The sequence below is a fragment of the Saccostrea cucullata genome, unplaced genomic scaffold (genome assembly GCF_032062105.1).
Source record: "Saccostrea cucullata isolate Sc308-1 unplaced genomic scaffold, CSIRO_AGI_Scuc_v1 ctg127, whole genome shotgun sequence".
NCBI lineage: Eukaryota > Metazoa > Mollusca > Bivalvia > Ostreida > Ostreidae > Saccostrea > Saccostrea cuccullata.
In genome coordinates, this window is record NW_026940370.1 from 807,096 (window position 1) to 822,191 (window position 15,096).

The following is a 15,096-nucleotide window of genomic DNA, read 5'->3' on the forward strand; positions in this document are numbered from 1 at the left end:
GAGTGGATTATTTTTATTTCTTATAAATTTTTATTTTGACTCAGGATCACAATATAAGGATAGGTTATTTTAAGACTTTTTATCATGTGTGAATACATTTGAGTGATTGTACAACCCTTCATGATAAAATTTAGTATATATGCACATCAATTTGCTGTCAGTCATAAGAAGGCTTCTCAGGTTTGGTCACATTTCCATATATTGTACAGACTTTACTAGTCACTCAGTCACAAAAAAAATGCATATCAGATACAGCAAATTTACCAAGGTATATGTGCTTTTTTTCCCCCTGCAAGTATGGATTTTTTTATGTAAGAATGTCTTTGAAAAGCTTGTGAAGAATGTTTTTACATTAATCTATCATAAGAATTGTTTAAAGAACATGCATTTCTTATGCTGTTGAGATATTTATATTTGTATGCATGCTACATGTACACATTTGTTTTATTCAATGCATGTACCTTATGAAATACACTAAGTGTAGAATGTAAATTATTGTCATGAAAATATTACTTTAAATATGCTGGACAGTAATTTCTGATCCTAGATACCAACATCATGTTAGCTTAACAGCAGCAAAAGCTCTCTTTTTTATTTGTAAATACATTTCGTTTGAATAGTTTATATAGAGTCAATTAGTTAATCAAATTAATCTTGTCATATTACTGCATCTGACAATTAATGGAATAAAGATTTTCAGCTGTGAAAGACCATTTTATTTTTCTTATTTATTCTTTACTAGTAATATTGTTTAAGCAAAATTCTCCTACAAGAGAAAGAACATAAAGGCCAGTATAGGACCGATACCAGTTTTTTTTTTTTTTGTAGTTTGGGGTTTACATGTCCTATTTAAAACTTGATCTCCAGTGAGGACATACACTAAGTGGTTTTAAACTCTTTTATATTTAAGTAATTTAAAAATTATTATAAAGGATCTTTTTATGCAAGGTATTGCTATATACCTCTGAATTAAATTTTGAGGAAATGCTAAAACTATATTTTTGTTTGTTTAGTGTAATAAGGAAGATCTTGTCACATGTAATACACATCTTGAATATGAAAGCCTTATTTCTTCTCATTCAAAAGTTGTGGCCTATTCAAAGTAACGTTTAAATTTTTTTTAAATAGGTCAAACGTCAAGGTCACAGGGTAAAAAATCATAGTGTTTTAGGAAATAAATATGAAAGTCCTGTCTTTTCATTCAAAAGATATGACCAGGGTTAAAGTTTTTGTGACAGACAGACAGATGAATGAGATTTAATGTCCCCTCGCTTTCGCGAAAGCGGGGGGACAACAAGTGAAACAGTAGAGTCTGTAAAGGTTTCTACAGATGAATCTGAAGAGGAAAAAGTTTACACCATTGTTCTTTGATCAGAAAGAGGCTATCAGAAAATGAAAGTTAAGTGCAAACTGGTATTTGAATATTCATAAAATGCCTCTGAATAAGACTTCTTAACTTATTGGACAGATATATGTACACATGTAGGTAACTTATTGGATTGTGTTTAGCTATGGACTACCTGCTAAGCAGATAAAATATCAAAAATATGAAGTTGTATATAATTTGACACTGACTTTTTCACATCATATATGGTAACTTAAAATAACTGAAAATTTGTTTTCCAAAGATTTTATTAAATGATGATGAATATAGTGTACATTTTAACAACATTTCAAAAACAAAGGAAAAACAGCAAGACTTTCAACACACAGAAATAACAACCAATAAACTGAATTCCAGTCTAGATTGTCTCAAACCACCAGAATCTGATAAATTTGAAAAAAAAGTGGCTCAAAATTACAGCTAGTGGTAACATGACGGCATCTTACAAATCGTATTGGATACAATGTATCCACTGATCAGCATATCAGTAAAATAAATCTACATGTTTATGCTTTTAATTAGGAAGAGTGTTTTACAATAATTTTAATAATGTTAAAGACAGATTAATCGATGCCTTACTATGAGCATATATACATGTATATACCACATGTATATATGTATATAAAGCACTGACCATTACATTATTTGGAGATTCAACAATATTGACATCGAGTGAAGGATTAAGCTTTGCTGATACATGTACTGACAGATACTTAACTTTCTGCAATAAATGTAAGTTTAGGTAATACTGAGAAATAAGGGGGAATAAACAACTGTCACTTAAGTCATTATGGGTGGCAACATATAAATTGTTGCAAAACAATTCATACATGTAACAAATACACATAATAAACAATATACTCTGAGAGTGAAAAGCACATTCAGTTATTCAAAACAAAATGAAACTTCCATATTTTATCACAATATTCACAGTAATAAATTTCAGAGCATTTACCGTAAATAAAATAAATGTACATGTATGATCATACAGATTAATTTATTGCTTTTTGATTTTAAAATAGAAGAGTATAAATAAATTTTTTTGAACAGAATTGAAGCACTTTCATCAATGGGAGAAAAAAAATTCAACAATTTCATGGAAGCATTACAGCACTACCAAATACACAAACAGTTGCACAATAAAATAAATGGGTTTGCTTTATGCAAAAAACAATGTTAAATGATAATTGTTAATACTCGTTAACAAATGACAACCAATAACAACAGGGACGAGAGTAACAAGGAAAATCTTTTCTATGAGTGGAATCTTACTTGTCCGAGCAATGGAGACTGAGTTAATAAATAATGTTAAAATTCAGAGTGTGTTTTGAAACATATTTGAAAATAATACATTGAGAAAGGTGTAAAAGATCACCATGTATTATTATTTTTTTTTAGCAGTTTTCCTGCATTTTTATGACCATAAAATCCCTATTAATAGCTGCCCCAGTTAGAAAACTGCAAAAAGGGGATGGTTATTTCGGTATTCTCCTTATAATATTTAATGTCAGATTTTAACAAGAAAGCTTTTGAAACAAAAAATCAAATTTAGGAAACCACTAAGTATTTGTTTATCTTTCCTTTATCATTAAATTATCCATCTATATTATGCTCTATGATTTATTTATCCACCCCAAAAATTGGAGAATACACAAGGAAAACAAATTGTAAGAAACTTTCACTTCTAGAAATACATGATTAGGTCCTTCTAAGAATCTTCCATGAAGACTTTGTACAATTTACCGAACAACCAAGTTCCATTTTCATTTCCTTCAATTTATGGCAGACCTTTGATACGATTCTGGATATTTTAAATCACAGTACAGGAAGCCCTTATTTCCCAACCTTTGAGAAAGGCCTAGGGGGTGCTTATAGGGGCAGGGGCAGTTAATAGGGATTTTATGGTAAGACATATAAGAAATGCCCCAACATCTCTTCGCACAAAATCAAAGATAAAGCTTTAGCACCACAATCCCTCAACAACAAAAAAAAAAACAACCCATACAAATTCTGTCAATGTTTTAGTTTTCTGCCGCTGGGCAGGGCACTGGGTCTGACATCTGATCATCACGAGGTACCTTCTGAACAGATGGACCTTTTCCAAAAGCTAAGATTTTCTGTGCTATACTGGACACATTGTGGTCAGTTTCTGGATTGTTAATAAGTTCCATGAGTATCTCTGAACCTCCCTCTTTTTCAAGCATGGGACAATATCTGCTGCCTAAGAACATATCAGATGAGTGTATATTTTTCTTCTCTTACCTCTTTCACTTCTATCAAAGTTCTCCTTCTTCTTAATTTTTACATGGATTTTATTGGAGAAACATGTATCTTAATAAAAGCAGTTTATTACATAAATTATAAATATATAATAAGTCTAACAATGAAATATTTCAATACAAGTAATGAAGGTTTTCTGTTTAAACTGACTTACTGTTTTTAGTACAGACATGTTGAATTGCCCAGGCAGCCCATAACTGTACAGCTGGGCAGTCATAACACCTCAGTAGGGGAATGAATGGATTAAAAGACCTGTAAACGCATAACAAAATTAGAGGTACTTGTTTAGTTTTTGTAAAGGTACAGTTTTCTGCATGCCTGAATATCAAGTATGTGTACATGTATATACCTGTAAGCCACCATTTCACCATCAGGTTGTTCCCACTCCAAGACTACCTCCCTCTGCAGACAGAAATTCAACATAAATACACTGTATTTGTACGATATACCTAAATAAATGTATATGAAGTCTAAAAATCAATATGCAATGTTCAGACCCAAAATTTCAACTCTAAATCATCATGAGAACTTGCCAATTCTTTCAGAATTTCCTCTTTGGTAGATACTACCAGCCATTTTTGAATGCTTTCGCTTGCCAGATGTGATATGATTCCGGCAGCGAAATAACTGACATCAATCTGTGAGGCCCTCAGTAACTGTTTACTCAGCATCAGGAAGTCATCCCTCATCAAGTAGTCCCGTAACTTAGGCACTTCTGCTATGTTGTTCTACAAAAAAAAATCTCACTTGTCAGGTTCATTGTTTACCTGTTATAATCGTGTTATTATCAGACAATATCTAATATTATGCAAGGGTTGGAAATTTTTTAAATCTATAAAATCATTTTAATCTTAGATGAAATCATATTTTATTTTTAGGAAGAAGGGGGTGCCATTTCTAATATTGCTCTCAGTAGAGAATAATGTCTTTTAAAAATAAATTGAACAGTTATGTTCTCCATGAATCACAACTTACCAGAAGTCCCAGTATCTTTGTTTCAACTTGTGTTCTCACATCTTCCTCCATTGTGGACACAGTCTATAGGATGTTGGAAAAATATTGCTTCACTTTTCACATATTATGTTTGTCACATAAAAAGCAATTCTTTATCTGTTGTGTTACCAAGTTTTAATAGAGAAATACTGTGGAATTAAAAGATTTTGTGGAGGCTTAATTTTTGTGAGTACCTAACATTCTCCATGATACAATAATACAGGATTACAAATTTTTATGTTTCCACAGTATGCTGTTTCAGAGAATATTAGAAGACCATGTAAGGTTTTATTCTTACCTGTAGTATTGTCATGAATAAATCTAGACCACCCTCATGTAGAAACACATGGCAAGTTGCTGGGGATTCATCTATAAAAATCACAATTCTTATTAAAACAAAAACCTATAATTCTACAACCAACATGTTCATGTATTGACATTCAATCACGACCAGAGGCAAATCGGCTTTTCACTACATTCTGCTGAAGATACCTCCATATAAAGTTAATGAATTCCCCCATCCCGGCCCCTTCTACTGACCAAGATAAAGGGTTAATCCACTAGTTCACCCCCCCCACTCCCAGGGAGCCTTTTAGCTAACACTACCATAGAACTTTGTTTTTAAAACAATATAACACTTTAATTTTTACAATAATTTAAACATATTATCCTAGATAAACTCGTCCAGTTTTAATTAATCCTAGCCTTACCAGTCAAATTCCAGAGGGCACTGAGTGTAAATTTAAGCGTGATGTCTATGGCATTAGACTCAACTTTAGATTTTACAAGTTGTAACATCTTCCTCATGTAACGAGGCTTAGCCCCAAGTTGAGATGTCTGGTCTGTCGATATCTGCAATATCAATAAATATATCAATTAATTATTTCCAAATTAATATCAACCCACCCACACAGACTTGTCACTTGAGAATATCACTCACAGAACTTGGAAAGTACAAGATACCCTTCATATTCTATTCTGTTAGATAAACATAAATGATACAGTAAAACTCGTTTAGTACGAACACGGATATAGCGAATTCACGGATATAGCGAGGTTTTTCTGGATCCCCGGCAAAATTCTTAACAAATCTTTGCAAAATTTTACGGTTATAACGAACTCTGATATAACGAATTTACGGATATAGCGAACTGATTTTGAGTCCCGTTGAGGTAAAATATAATGAAATTTACATCTTTTATGACGAACTTTCCAAGATTATAAAAAAAATCGGTAAATTGAACTGACTTTTATTTCCTTTTATCATTTGTATATAAAATTCAATTCAAAATAAAACCTTAGTTATCGAAGATATGTTTGTAATATTTGCTTCCCTCACACATATGGTAGAAATACCTGAAGGAAAACATGCATATTGCGAATTCGCTATAATGGTTATACGAATTTCTTATACGGATATAACGAATTACGGATATAGCGAATTAAATTAACAGGTCCCAAGGACTTCGCTATAACCGAGTTTTACTGTAATTCTTTAACAAATAATTTACACCTACTTTAAAGAGTAGAAGTGGTAAATTTTATTTTAATTAAGTTGAAAACAAATACATTTGGCATAAACACAGGCTTCAGAGCTCTTTGACCAACGGGAGAAAAGAGGAAAATCCCCTTCCCATTCTGCAGATACTGTATACTGGTACACTGAGGATTGTCCAATACAGAGCCAAAGAGGTCCTTATTATATCAAGGTGATAATAAGATGAATTAATTTGTGTAAGACATACTCATCATATTTATCAATGCATCAGATATTTACTAATCATACAAAGTTTTTCCCCATGTGGGATTTATTTACTTTATATGTGAGGTCACTCACAGGTTTTCCATGGAAATTTGTTGCAGAATACTTAAATTTCATTTCATATATTTCAAAAGCAAACAAAAAATCTGTGTACTTAGTAAACAAAAAATATGTGTACCTAGTAATTTTTTTTTTTACCTTGGATGGAAGAGAAATTTTTGTGATTTCATGGAATTATGAACACATGTTAAAAATTTATTTACAGCACATACTGTATGCAGTTTTATTTTCGCCCATTTCGCACTTACCTTGATTGGGCGAATTTAAAAAAGGGGCGAATTCAAAGAATACAGTATAATTTCTTAAACAAAACTGTGACTGGGCGAATTTAAAACAGGGCAAAATTGTTTGCAAGTGTGAAAGGGCGAAAATAAAGCGGGGTGAAAATAACCCTGTATACAGTAATAATGAGTAATAAACATTTTACATGCATGTTAATGTGAAGAAAATATTCCTCCCGACTAAAATCTATTTACTTTATGCAAAAAATCGCTCTTTGTTTGAATTTGACTTTGATCACAACACTATTGAGCCAAGTGAGCACAAGGTTTTAGGTGTAGATAGTATAGGATTAACTAGAGAGAGAGAGGGTTTTCGATCTAACCTTTGCAGCCAATATGGAGCAGATTGCCACAGACATTCTGTTCATTGAGGGGTCATGAAACTGACAAAGACATTCCATCACAAGCTTGGCACAGCGGAATCGGTCAAATGTCTGAAATTCAAAAAAATAATAAGCCTTTAAAAAGTTTTAAATGTGAAGATTCAAAACATTTGATGTCAAAAAGTGAATCGCAAAAATTACTTACGACATCATTTAAAATCCTGTCACTACATAACGTCAACAGTGCATTCTTCTGTAACTGAAAACATTAATAGGAAACTTGATCAGTTGGAGAAATATCATTCTATATACTGTATGCAGATAGGCAAACTTCTACTGTGTCTACAGCAATGAATCTTACAAACTGAGAGCTTGTGTTTGAGTTACGTACCTGTTGATGGTTGGGGAAGTTCTCCATGGCTAACAAAGTCAGATTGACTATCTGGGTCAGGCATGCTGGGTGGACCTTGGCCCCCACCTCCCCCTTAGACAGGTTGTACAGACAGGCTGTGGCTGCCATCTGTACCCCCAGCTGTTTGGGGTGGCTTTTCATGGCTGGCAGTACCAACTACAATATGAAATAGAAATAATGAAACAACAATAATAAGGGTTTCTGGATGAATAGATAAACTGTAATTTCATATTTTTTTATTTAACAAAAATAACTTGTTTTTGTGCAAAATCCAGACAACATTTAACATACATATTTTCAGCGAATTACAAATTTAGATGATAACAGGGCAGGATGGGGTAGCTTTCCAAAATTTACAGATCACCAGTGTTTGTATTTTTGACAAAAGCATTTCTTATGATGGCCTCAATATTAATGAAATTACAGTAGTAAGAGCATCAGCTAATACTGTAGGTTTGTACATAGTACGTACAAACCTCAGTATAATATTTCTTTTCATAAACAACCATACAAGACAGGCATAATGCCTGTATTACATCTAATGCAATTTTCTATTTTTTAAATGATAAAAAAAAATTATGTTTAAAGAATGAAATCGCAACCTTAATAATATCCTCTCGGGGTTTTAGCATGACCTGTGTCAGACGGAACAATGTGTAGAGTGACTTCTGGACATACACACAGCGACTAACATAACGTCTCAGAGCCTCCATGATCTGTCTCTCATCCGCTTCTCCAGTAACCTGTTTGTCAAATCGTGAAAAGTGTATTATTAAAATTTATACATACCTTACATTTATAAAATCAATATGCATACATGTGTTTGATTTCTAGTTTATCTTCCAAATCCATTACTAAATGGTGACTTACTGTTATAGTTCCCTTGAAGTCTGGACTCTGGTCATTGGTGAACATTGAATATTCACAGTACTCTGTCAAAGCCAGTCCTAGGAAGTTCAGCTTACTGTGGCAATTTACATATTCCCTAAAAGTGAAGGGCATTCAAAGTATTACGTAAAAGTATTCGTTTTTATTACCACGGTAATTTTGCATCCCCATCGCAAGCCTGCAAGGTGCATACCGTAGTTTGCAAAAAAAGAAAAAGGCCACCTGAGTTTATAGTTCAGGTGAGCTAAAATGTCAATTTGAATCAAAAAACATAAACGTGAGATATACCTGAGAACATCTTCATTGGCACCATCTTTGCCTGATATATCCAAGGAAGTAAGATTTGGAAGGCATCGAGGTCGTAGAAGGAGGTTAATAATGGCAAACTTGCCAGAGTTGACATTGACAAAAGGCTGCATGGAGGAATCCTCTGAAACATCCAAATGTACCAACTTAGTCAGTTCACACAAGACAGGAACCACATCATCCTGGTTAGAGGCCACTAGATTGTACATTGACAGGGATTTGAGGCGGTCCTTGCACTTCTTTAGAGGAGATATGTCTAGTATCTGAGTACTGGAGATGTCCAGATTCACCAGACAGGGAAGATCCTCCACAATGATCTCAAGGCCATGTTTATTGAACTCTGTGTTGCTGACGTTCAGACTCTGGAGATTATGAAGTTTTGATAGAGACACCACCACACAGAATTTCGTACTGTTTACAAATGTGCTGTTATTCACGTTTAAAGATCTCAGATTGGACAGGGTCCATTCTCCGAGGCATCCTATCACGTCGTTCACAGTGGCAGTACGTAGTCCAATAATTTCCAGTTCTGAAATTTTATGCATTTTTAAAATCCTCAATCCTTTTGCTGACAGCTGTGCATCTCTTATGGATACCCTTTTCAAGTTTGTTACATTGGGATCAAATAGACTGAGTGTCTCATCAGTGAGTTTTCCCTTTTCGCAAAGCGTCTGCAAGAGTTGCTCAGAGAGCTCTCCATGGAAGAAGATATCTGGATCTTTGAAGGAAAGCTTTTTGATTGTTTGATTTTCAGTTGCTGATGCATAGCACAAATCCTGCAGGTGGTCACTGATGAAGTCAATGCAGCAATCCTGCAGGCTAACTGGCATGTCATACATTTTGGCTGGCTTTAGGTACAGATTCCTGAAAGACCCATTCGCTGTTGCCTTGTACAAGCTAGGAAAATGAAACATTTCAATTAATCCCTTAATTTTGACAATAAATCTCCTTGTTAAAGGCACAAAACGTATTGGTATTTCATTTGAAAAGGTGAAGAAATTAAAACCTCTTCAAGAAAAATCAAATCTTATTCATTAGCACTTCAATTATTTAAGCCTACACACCAATAAAATACCACTGGCGTGGCCTCAAACAGGTGAGAATTACCATAGTAACAACTTCCCTTGATAAATGCCTTGATGTAGTTAATAGTTCATAATTCAATACTAACAGACAGTTCTCTAGACAAATTCTTACAGCAGTCACTGCCCTGCGTAGAGCTAAATTTCAACCCATTCCCAAAAGCAAAACCTTCCATTTTTTCCAAAATTCCACTAATTTTTTTTCTTATAAATTATTTAATACAACACTTTATGTTTGAAATTTGATTAGGATCAAAATTCTTACAAAAGTATGGGGATGGAAATCAGTTCAAATCACAACAAATGATAGGTAAATTACATTTTATTTTGCTCAAAAGAACATAGATAGTTCAGTTTTTAGATTTTGTGTTGGAAATAAACTTCCTTTTGACTCATTTCTTGAAATTTAGTTTTACAGTAGAACAAAAAATATCCCAGTCTTTGACAAATCGTTGAAAAATTCCCAATTCCAAGATCCCAGGCCCCATTCTCCAAAATGATATGGAATCCCTGAGTCACTTGTCTTTTGAACCCTCAAACAAATCAGAGCACAAACTCTCTGCTCCCATATTCTATAATAAGATGTGTTACAAAAGTGTCACACTTAATGACATAAAGTGATGGTAAGAAAAGTTTGCAAAAATGCATATAAATGAGTTCTACCCCTATCCCTTCACACAACAAAAAATCAATAAATATTATATACATGTATTAATTTTTCATATTTGATATTCATTGCATATTAAGAAAAATACCCTCATGACCTAAGTAGTTCTACATGTACTATATGTATTTGCAACTAATTTTATAACAGAATTTTAAATTCAAGAAATAATCATTAAATGTGTACTCTTTCATGAGGTTCTAGGGAATTACAATTTTGGTTCAATTTAGTGCGTCTGTATCTCTTAACAAGTATCAAAAACTTACAATGTGAATACTTTTCTTTTAAAACAGAAAACTATATGTGTTGATCTATTTTTCATTAGATAGATGTCAAACTTATTTTATTATTCATGTTCTATAAAAAAATATTTGAGATTTTTTTATCTTCCTGATTTCACAAAATGGATAAAAAAAATTTATCTATAATCATGATAATGATGAAAATTACTTGGGTAGATACACAGTAATTTGTGAATTCAGTGACATTTCTGAGAAGATTTTCTGAAACTAATAACTGCTTGTTTTCAGACCAAGGGACAACCTAAATCTAAGAGGACAAAGCAATTATTCATTTTTCAAAAACATACTTGTTAACACTTTTTTCATATTTAGGTCAGACTGCAATTTACATCCTCTTCTGGCTCTGTCTCATGTTCCTAAAGCTAAACTTTCATAACTGTGTATCTTTTAACAAACAACTCTTGGTTTCTAAATATTTTATTTTGAAAGTAAAACCCCCAGAATAATTTCAAAAGTTTCCTTCAAGTGACCTTAACCTTATCTAACTGACATTGAACAATTTTTTAAACAATTATTTGTAACAAGTTATCAAATTAAGCCAATGAGGGATTTCTACAGTGATTTTATATGGTGAATTTCAATTCATTTCAAGGCGGTTTGGGTTATTACTATTTAATTAAATACAGCATACAAAGCCTGAAGTATGCATTTCCTAAAATATCCAACATACTAAGAAGAAATGCTTCTTAAAAATGAAACATATCATAATAAGTGTATAAAGTATACTACATGTATTTACTTCTAAATTGTCATTTAAAGTCATGCTACATTGCATCACTTCTGCCGATATTTTCTTTTATATTAGATCAAAAAAATCTTTTAATATCTATGATTTGCACTAAAATAAAGATATTTGTTTTTATTTTTATTTTTTTTTTAATTAATAATGTAAAAGAATTCTGGTATTATTGATTGACCAGGACTTAATTGACCCTTTTGGTTCAAGGTCTTGTGCCCTTTTAACTGGACTTGTCATTCAGATATTTTTATTTAAAGAGGGGGGGGGGTTGCATTTCCATTGGAACAAGATCCATTTTATGTACTTGGATGCCAATTATGTAAATGGTTCTATAGATGTCATCTGGACTTGGATCTAACAGTACATGTACTTATCATAAATTACAGGAGCAACTGTTTACATTTTTAATTAAATTTTTCTTGTGGAGTATTTTCTGAACACAAATTAAAGTTTTTATTTTAATTTTCTTCTTCTTCCTTTTTTTTTTTTAAATTTAAAAGATTTTCTTATTAAATATTTGCAGTAGCTTTATAGATATTTTCTGAATACAAAAATTCATCAACTTGACATAATATCCAAATATATTAGTTGGAAAGCAGCATTTAAATTTCAATGCAGAAAGGCAATTAATATAAATTAATCACTAAAGCAAGTATTTGGCACCAAAAAATGGTCAAGCAGTAAGAAGACAATGAGTTAAATATTTAAACTTAACAGAGAGTAGAAATTTTAATCATTTTGAGGCAGAAATACTCATTCTTTACTTTGTAATGGCAGCTGACCAGCTAATTAAATTTTTGGAATGTAAATAAAAGTAGTCTTTCAATCAACAAATATCATTGGTTGGTTTTTACTTCACAGCAGGTATGTATTGCTGGCTAGAAACAAAAATTCTTAATGGACATAATTTCATTAGTGTGCATATTTTTCATATAAATTTCCCCATATCTCACAAATACAGGGTTGTAACTGTAACTATTTCTGCTTTGAAATACTGTAAACGTTTGCCTGGTATTCTTTTTAATGATTTTGGCAGAGAGAAACTTCCACTAAATTCAAGAACAAAGTCTTGCACATATATACATTAATATATACATTAATAATGATATTAAGAGATCAAATCTACACTAACCTGTTCAAAATTCAATTTCCGCCAAATATCTTACACATGATATTTGGCAGAGAGAAACAAATGTCCAAATATATTAAATTCAAGTACAAAGTCTTGCACATATATGCATTAATATATACATTAAAAATGACTTTAAGAGATCAAATCTACACTAACCTGTTCAAAATTCAATTTCCGCCAAATATCGTACACACTAAATATGATACATTTACAGTAATTCCTTTCTCACAAATGTCCAAATTTTTGTAATATTCAGACAGTTTCCAACTAAATTATTCTGATTAATTCCAACATTTCAAACTGTTAGTGGAAATTAGATAATTTTTGACTTGTTATTACTATAGTCTACTGCATTTGACAATTTGCATGATTTGGAAGCTGTTGTGGACATATAAGTTGTACTTGTACACCATAAATGTACAATGATTGCAGAAACCTAAGCATAACATTATATTTATTAATCTTATGCTTATCAATAGCTAGAATCTGAATAAACGATTTTCAAACAAAATTGCACTTTCATAAAACTTGGATAAATATTGTTGAGTACACACAGATGTTCTCAACATTTAGTTGTTAGCATAGCGACTTTTCCGTGACATTCATATAAGAAATATGATTCAAGGGCATCTATATTATTTCTGTTAAGAGTAAAACATGAGTTAGTCGTTAATTTACCTTCAAAACAAGAAATTCAACAGGTTTTAATCAGAAATAGAATCTGGGATTATCTCAACCGGAAGTACGAAATTGACATTCCTTTGAACAACTCGTTCGTTTTTATTTCGCGGATGCTAAAGTCGAGACTGAGGGAGAAAATGAGTACTAGCTGTGGGTAATTGTTAAAACCTGAACGGCAGCACAAGCCTGTGGTAAATTAACCACTATATAAAAATGACCCCCCCAAAAAAATTAAACATGTATATAATTACACAAAATCACAGGCAAAAAATTAAAAGTAAATACAGACAAAAAGACTCCCACCCCGTTCGATCCTTCCACGGACATTTGAAGCATGAGCCGACGGAAGAAAGTTATCAAAACAACAGCAAAAAGACAAGGGTCCAGTGAATGTTCTATACAGACGCTTTCTTTAATTATCACTAAAATATTAACTGCACTGCAGTGGAATTTTTTAGGTGTACTGTACAACAAAATATTCAAGAAATTGTGTACATCAGTTGTGGATTAATGAAACCATACAAAGAACTTTTAGAATATTTAAAATCAAAAAATATTTTGTTCATATTGATAGCATCAAAATGTAGGACTCCGTTCTTTTATACAACCATTCCCCACTCCAAATTAAAATTTAGGCGGCGTTTTGACGTCGCATATATATACAGCTGCTTTTCATTGAAAATGGAACTTACTTACCTCATCAATGGCCATTTGCAATATTATTTTGTTAAAACATTTTGTTTGTACACACAATCAAGTACCCCAAAATTGATATTAAAAAATACTTGGGTTTCTAATAGGCAATATCTATATACAGTTTATGAATCGATACAAAACACTTCCAAATATTGTCGTAATCAATTTTCCAACAATCTGTTACGACACCGTTATACCAAGCACGAATTCGACTTTTCATCAAGTTAAAAAAAATATTTCAAATGAAAAAAAATAAATAAAAAGTCGTTAATAACGTACCAATTTAGCTTTCGTTTTACGAGATAAAAATCATTAGCAGACCCATCTTTGTATTCGTATGAAGTAGAAAACTTGGAAGTTTATCAATTAACAACATTTACTTCTATTGACAAAAAAGTTGATAAATCAAGGATATAAAAAAATTTTTGTCTCCTTCAAAATGTAGTCCATTTCTTTTTTGATAAGGGGTACAAATCAACATTTCGCAAGTTCTATAACCGATAAAATGACCTTGTCGGCAAATACATTCTATTATTAAGTCAAATTCTGACTGACATTGATCAGGACAAGGTGCACACAGAGGATGATGTCGATCGATAAGAGAGGCTTACTCCTCCATGGAAACTGATCCCACCTCTAATATGTTTATAGAGGTTTGTGTTTGCTCTCCTCGCGTTGTGTATTGTTTTAATTGACGAAAACAGCAGGTCCCTGATTTACTAGAAAACTTACGACTGAAACCAGAAATCTTTTATGGGCCCAATCCATCTCTATTTCTAGTATTTATTTTAAAACAAACTGCTATTAAAAACGGGTGGAATATAAATTAGAGTTTTCTTATTCATGTTTTTGAAAAGGTTAGGAACAACGTTATTGTAAGGGTTGTCGAAGTCAGTAAAAAATAGAACCCAAAGATCTTTCTTCACACTATTTTGGCTATGCTCTAAACTTGTCATGCCCAACTGTAATTTGAACCCATCGCATTTATAAAGACAACAAGAGAAACCACAAATTTGTTGGGGGTAAATGCAATATTCAAAAACGTGAGCTGAACGGCTTTAAAATCGTTCAGACGAGCAGGACCAATACACGACAAACCATATGAAGTTAA

General features: G+C 32.3%; 1 protein-coding gene across 2 annotated transcripts; it reads right to left on the reverse strand.

The window, feature by feature from the left end:
• Positions 1-1,614: 1,614 nt before the first annotated feature.
• On the reverse strand, positions 1,615-13,368 carry LOC134255248 (protein zyg-11 homolog B-like). 2 transcript variants are annotated; one of them, XM_062737760.1, is made up of 14 exons: positions 13,287-13,368; positions 8,672-9,586; positions 8,366-8,480; positions 8,098-8,238; positions 7,475-7,651; positions 7,289-7,342; positions 7,084-7,194; positions 5,368-5,509; positions 4,956-5,026; positions 4,640-4,702; positions 4,198-4,392; positions 4,014-4,066; positions 3,819-3,916; positions 1,615-3,605 (listed from the first exon to the last, which is right to left on the reverse strand). In XM_062737760.1, the coding sequence occupies exons 2-14, from the start codon at positions 9,526-9,528 to the stop codon at positions 3,406-3,408; spliced, it is 2,277 nt and encodes a 758-aa protein (XP_062593744.1). In that variant the 5' UTR covers positions 9,529-9,586; positions 13,287-13,368; the 3' UTR covers positions 1,615-3,405. The 2 variants fall into 2 exon arrangements, with proteins under 2 accessions (XP_062593744.1, XP_062593746.1); XM_062737762.1 differs by lacking the exon at positions 13,287-13,368 and adding an exon at positions 11,025-11,045.
• Positions 13,369-15,096: the final 1,728 nt, after the last annotated feature.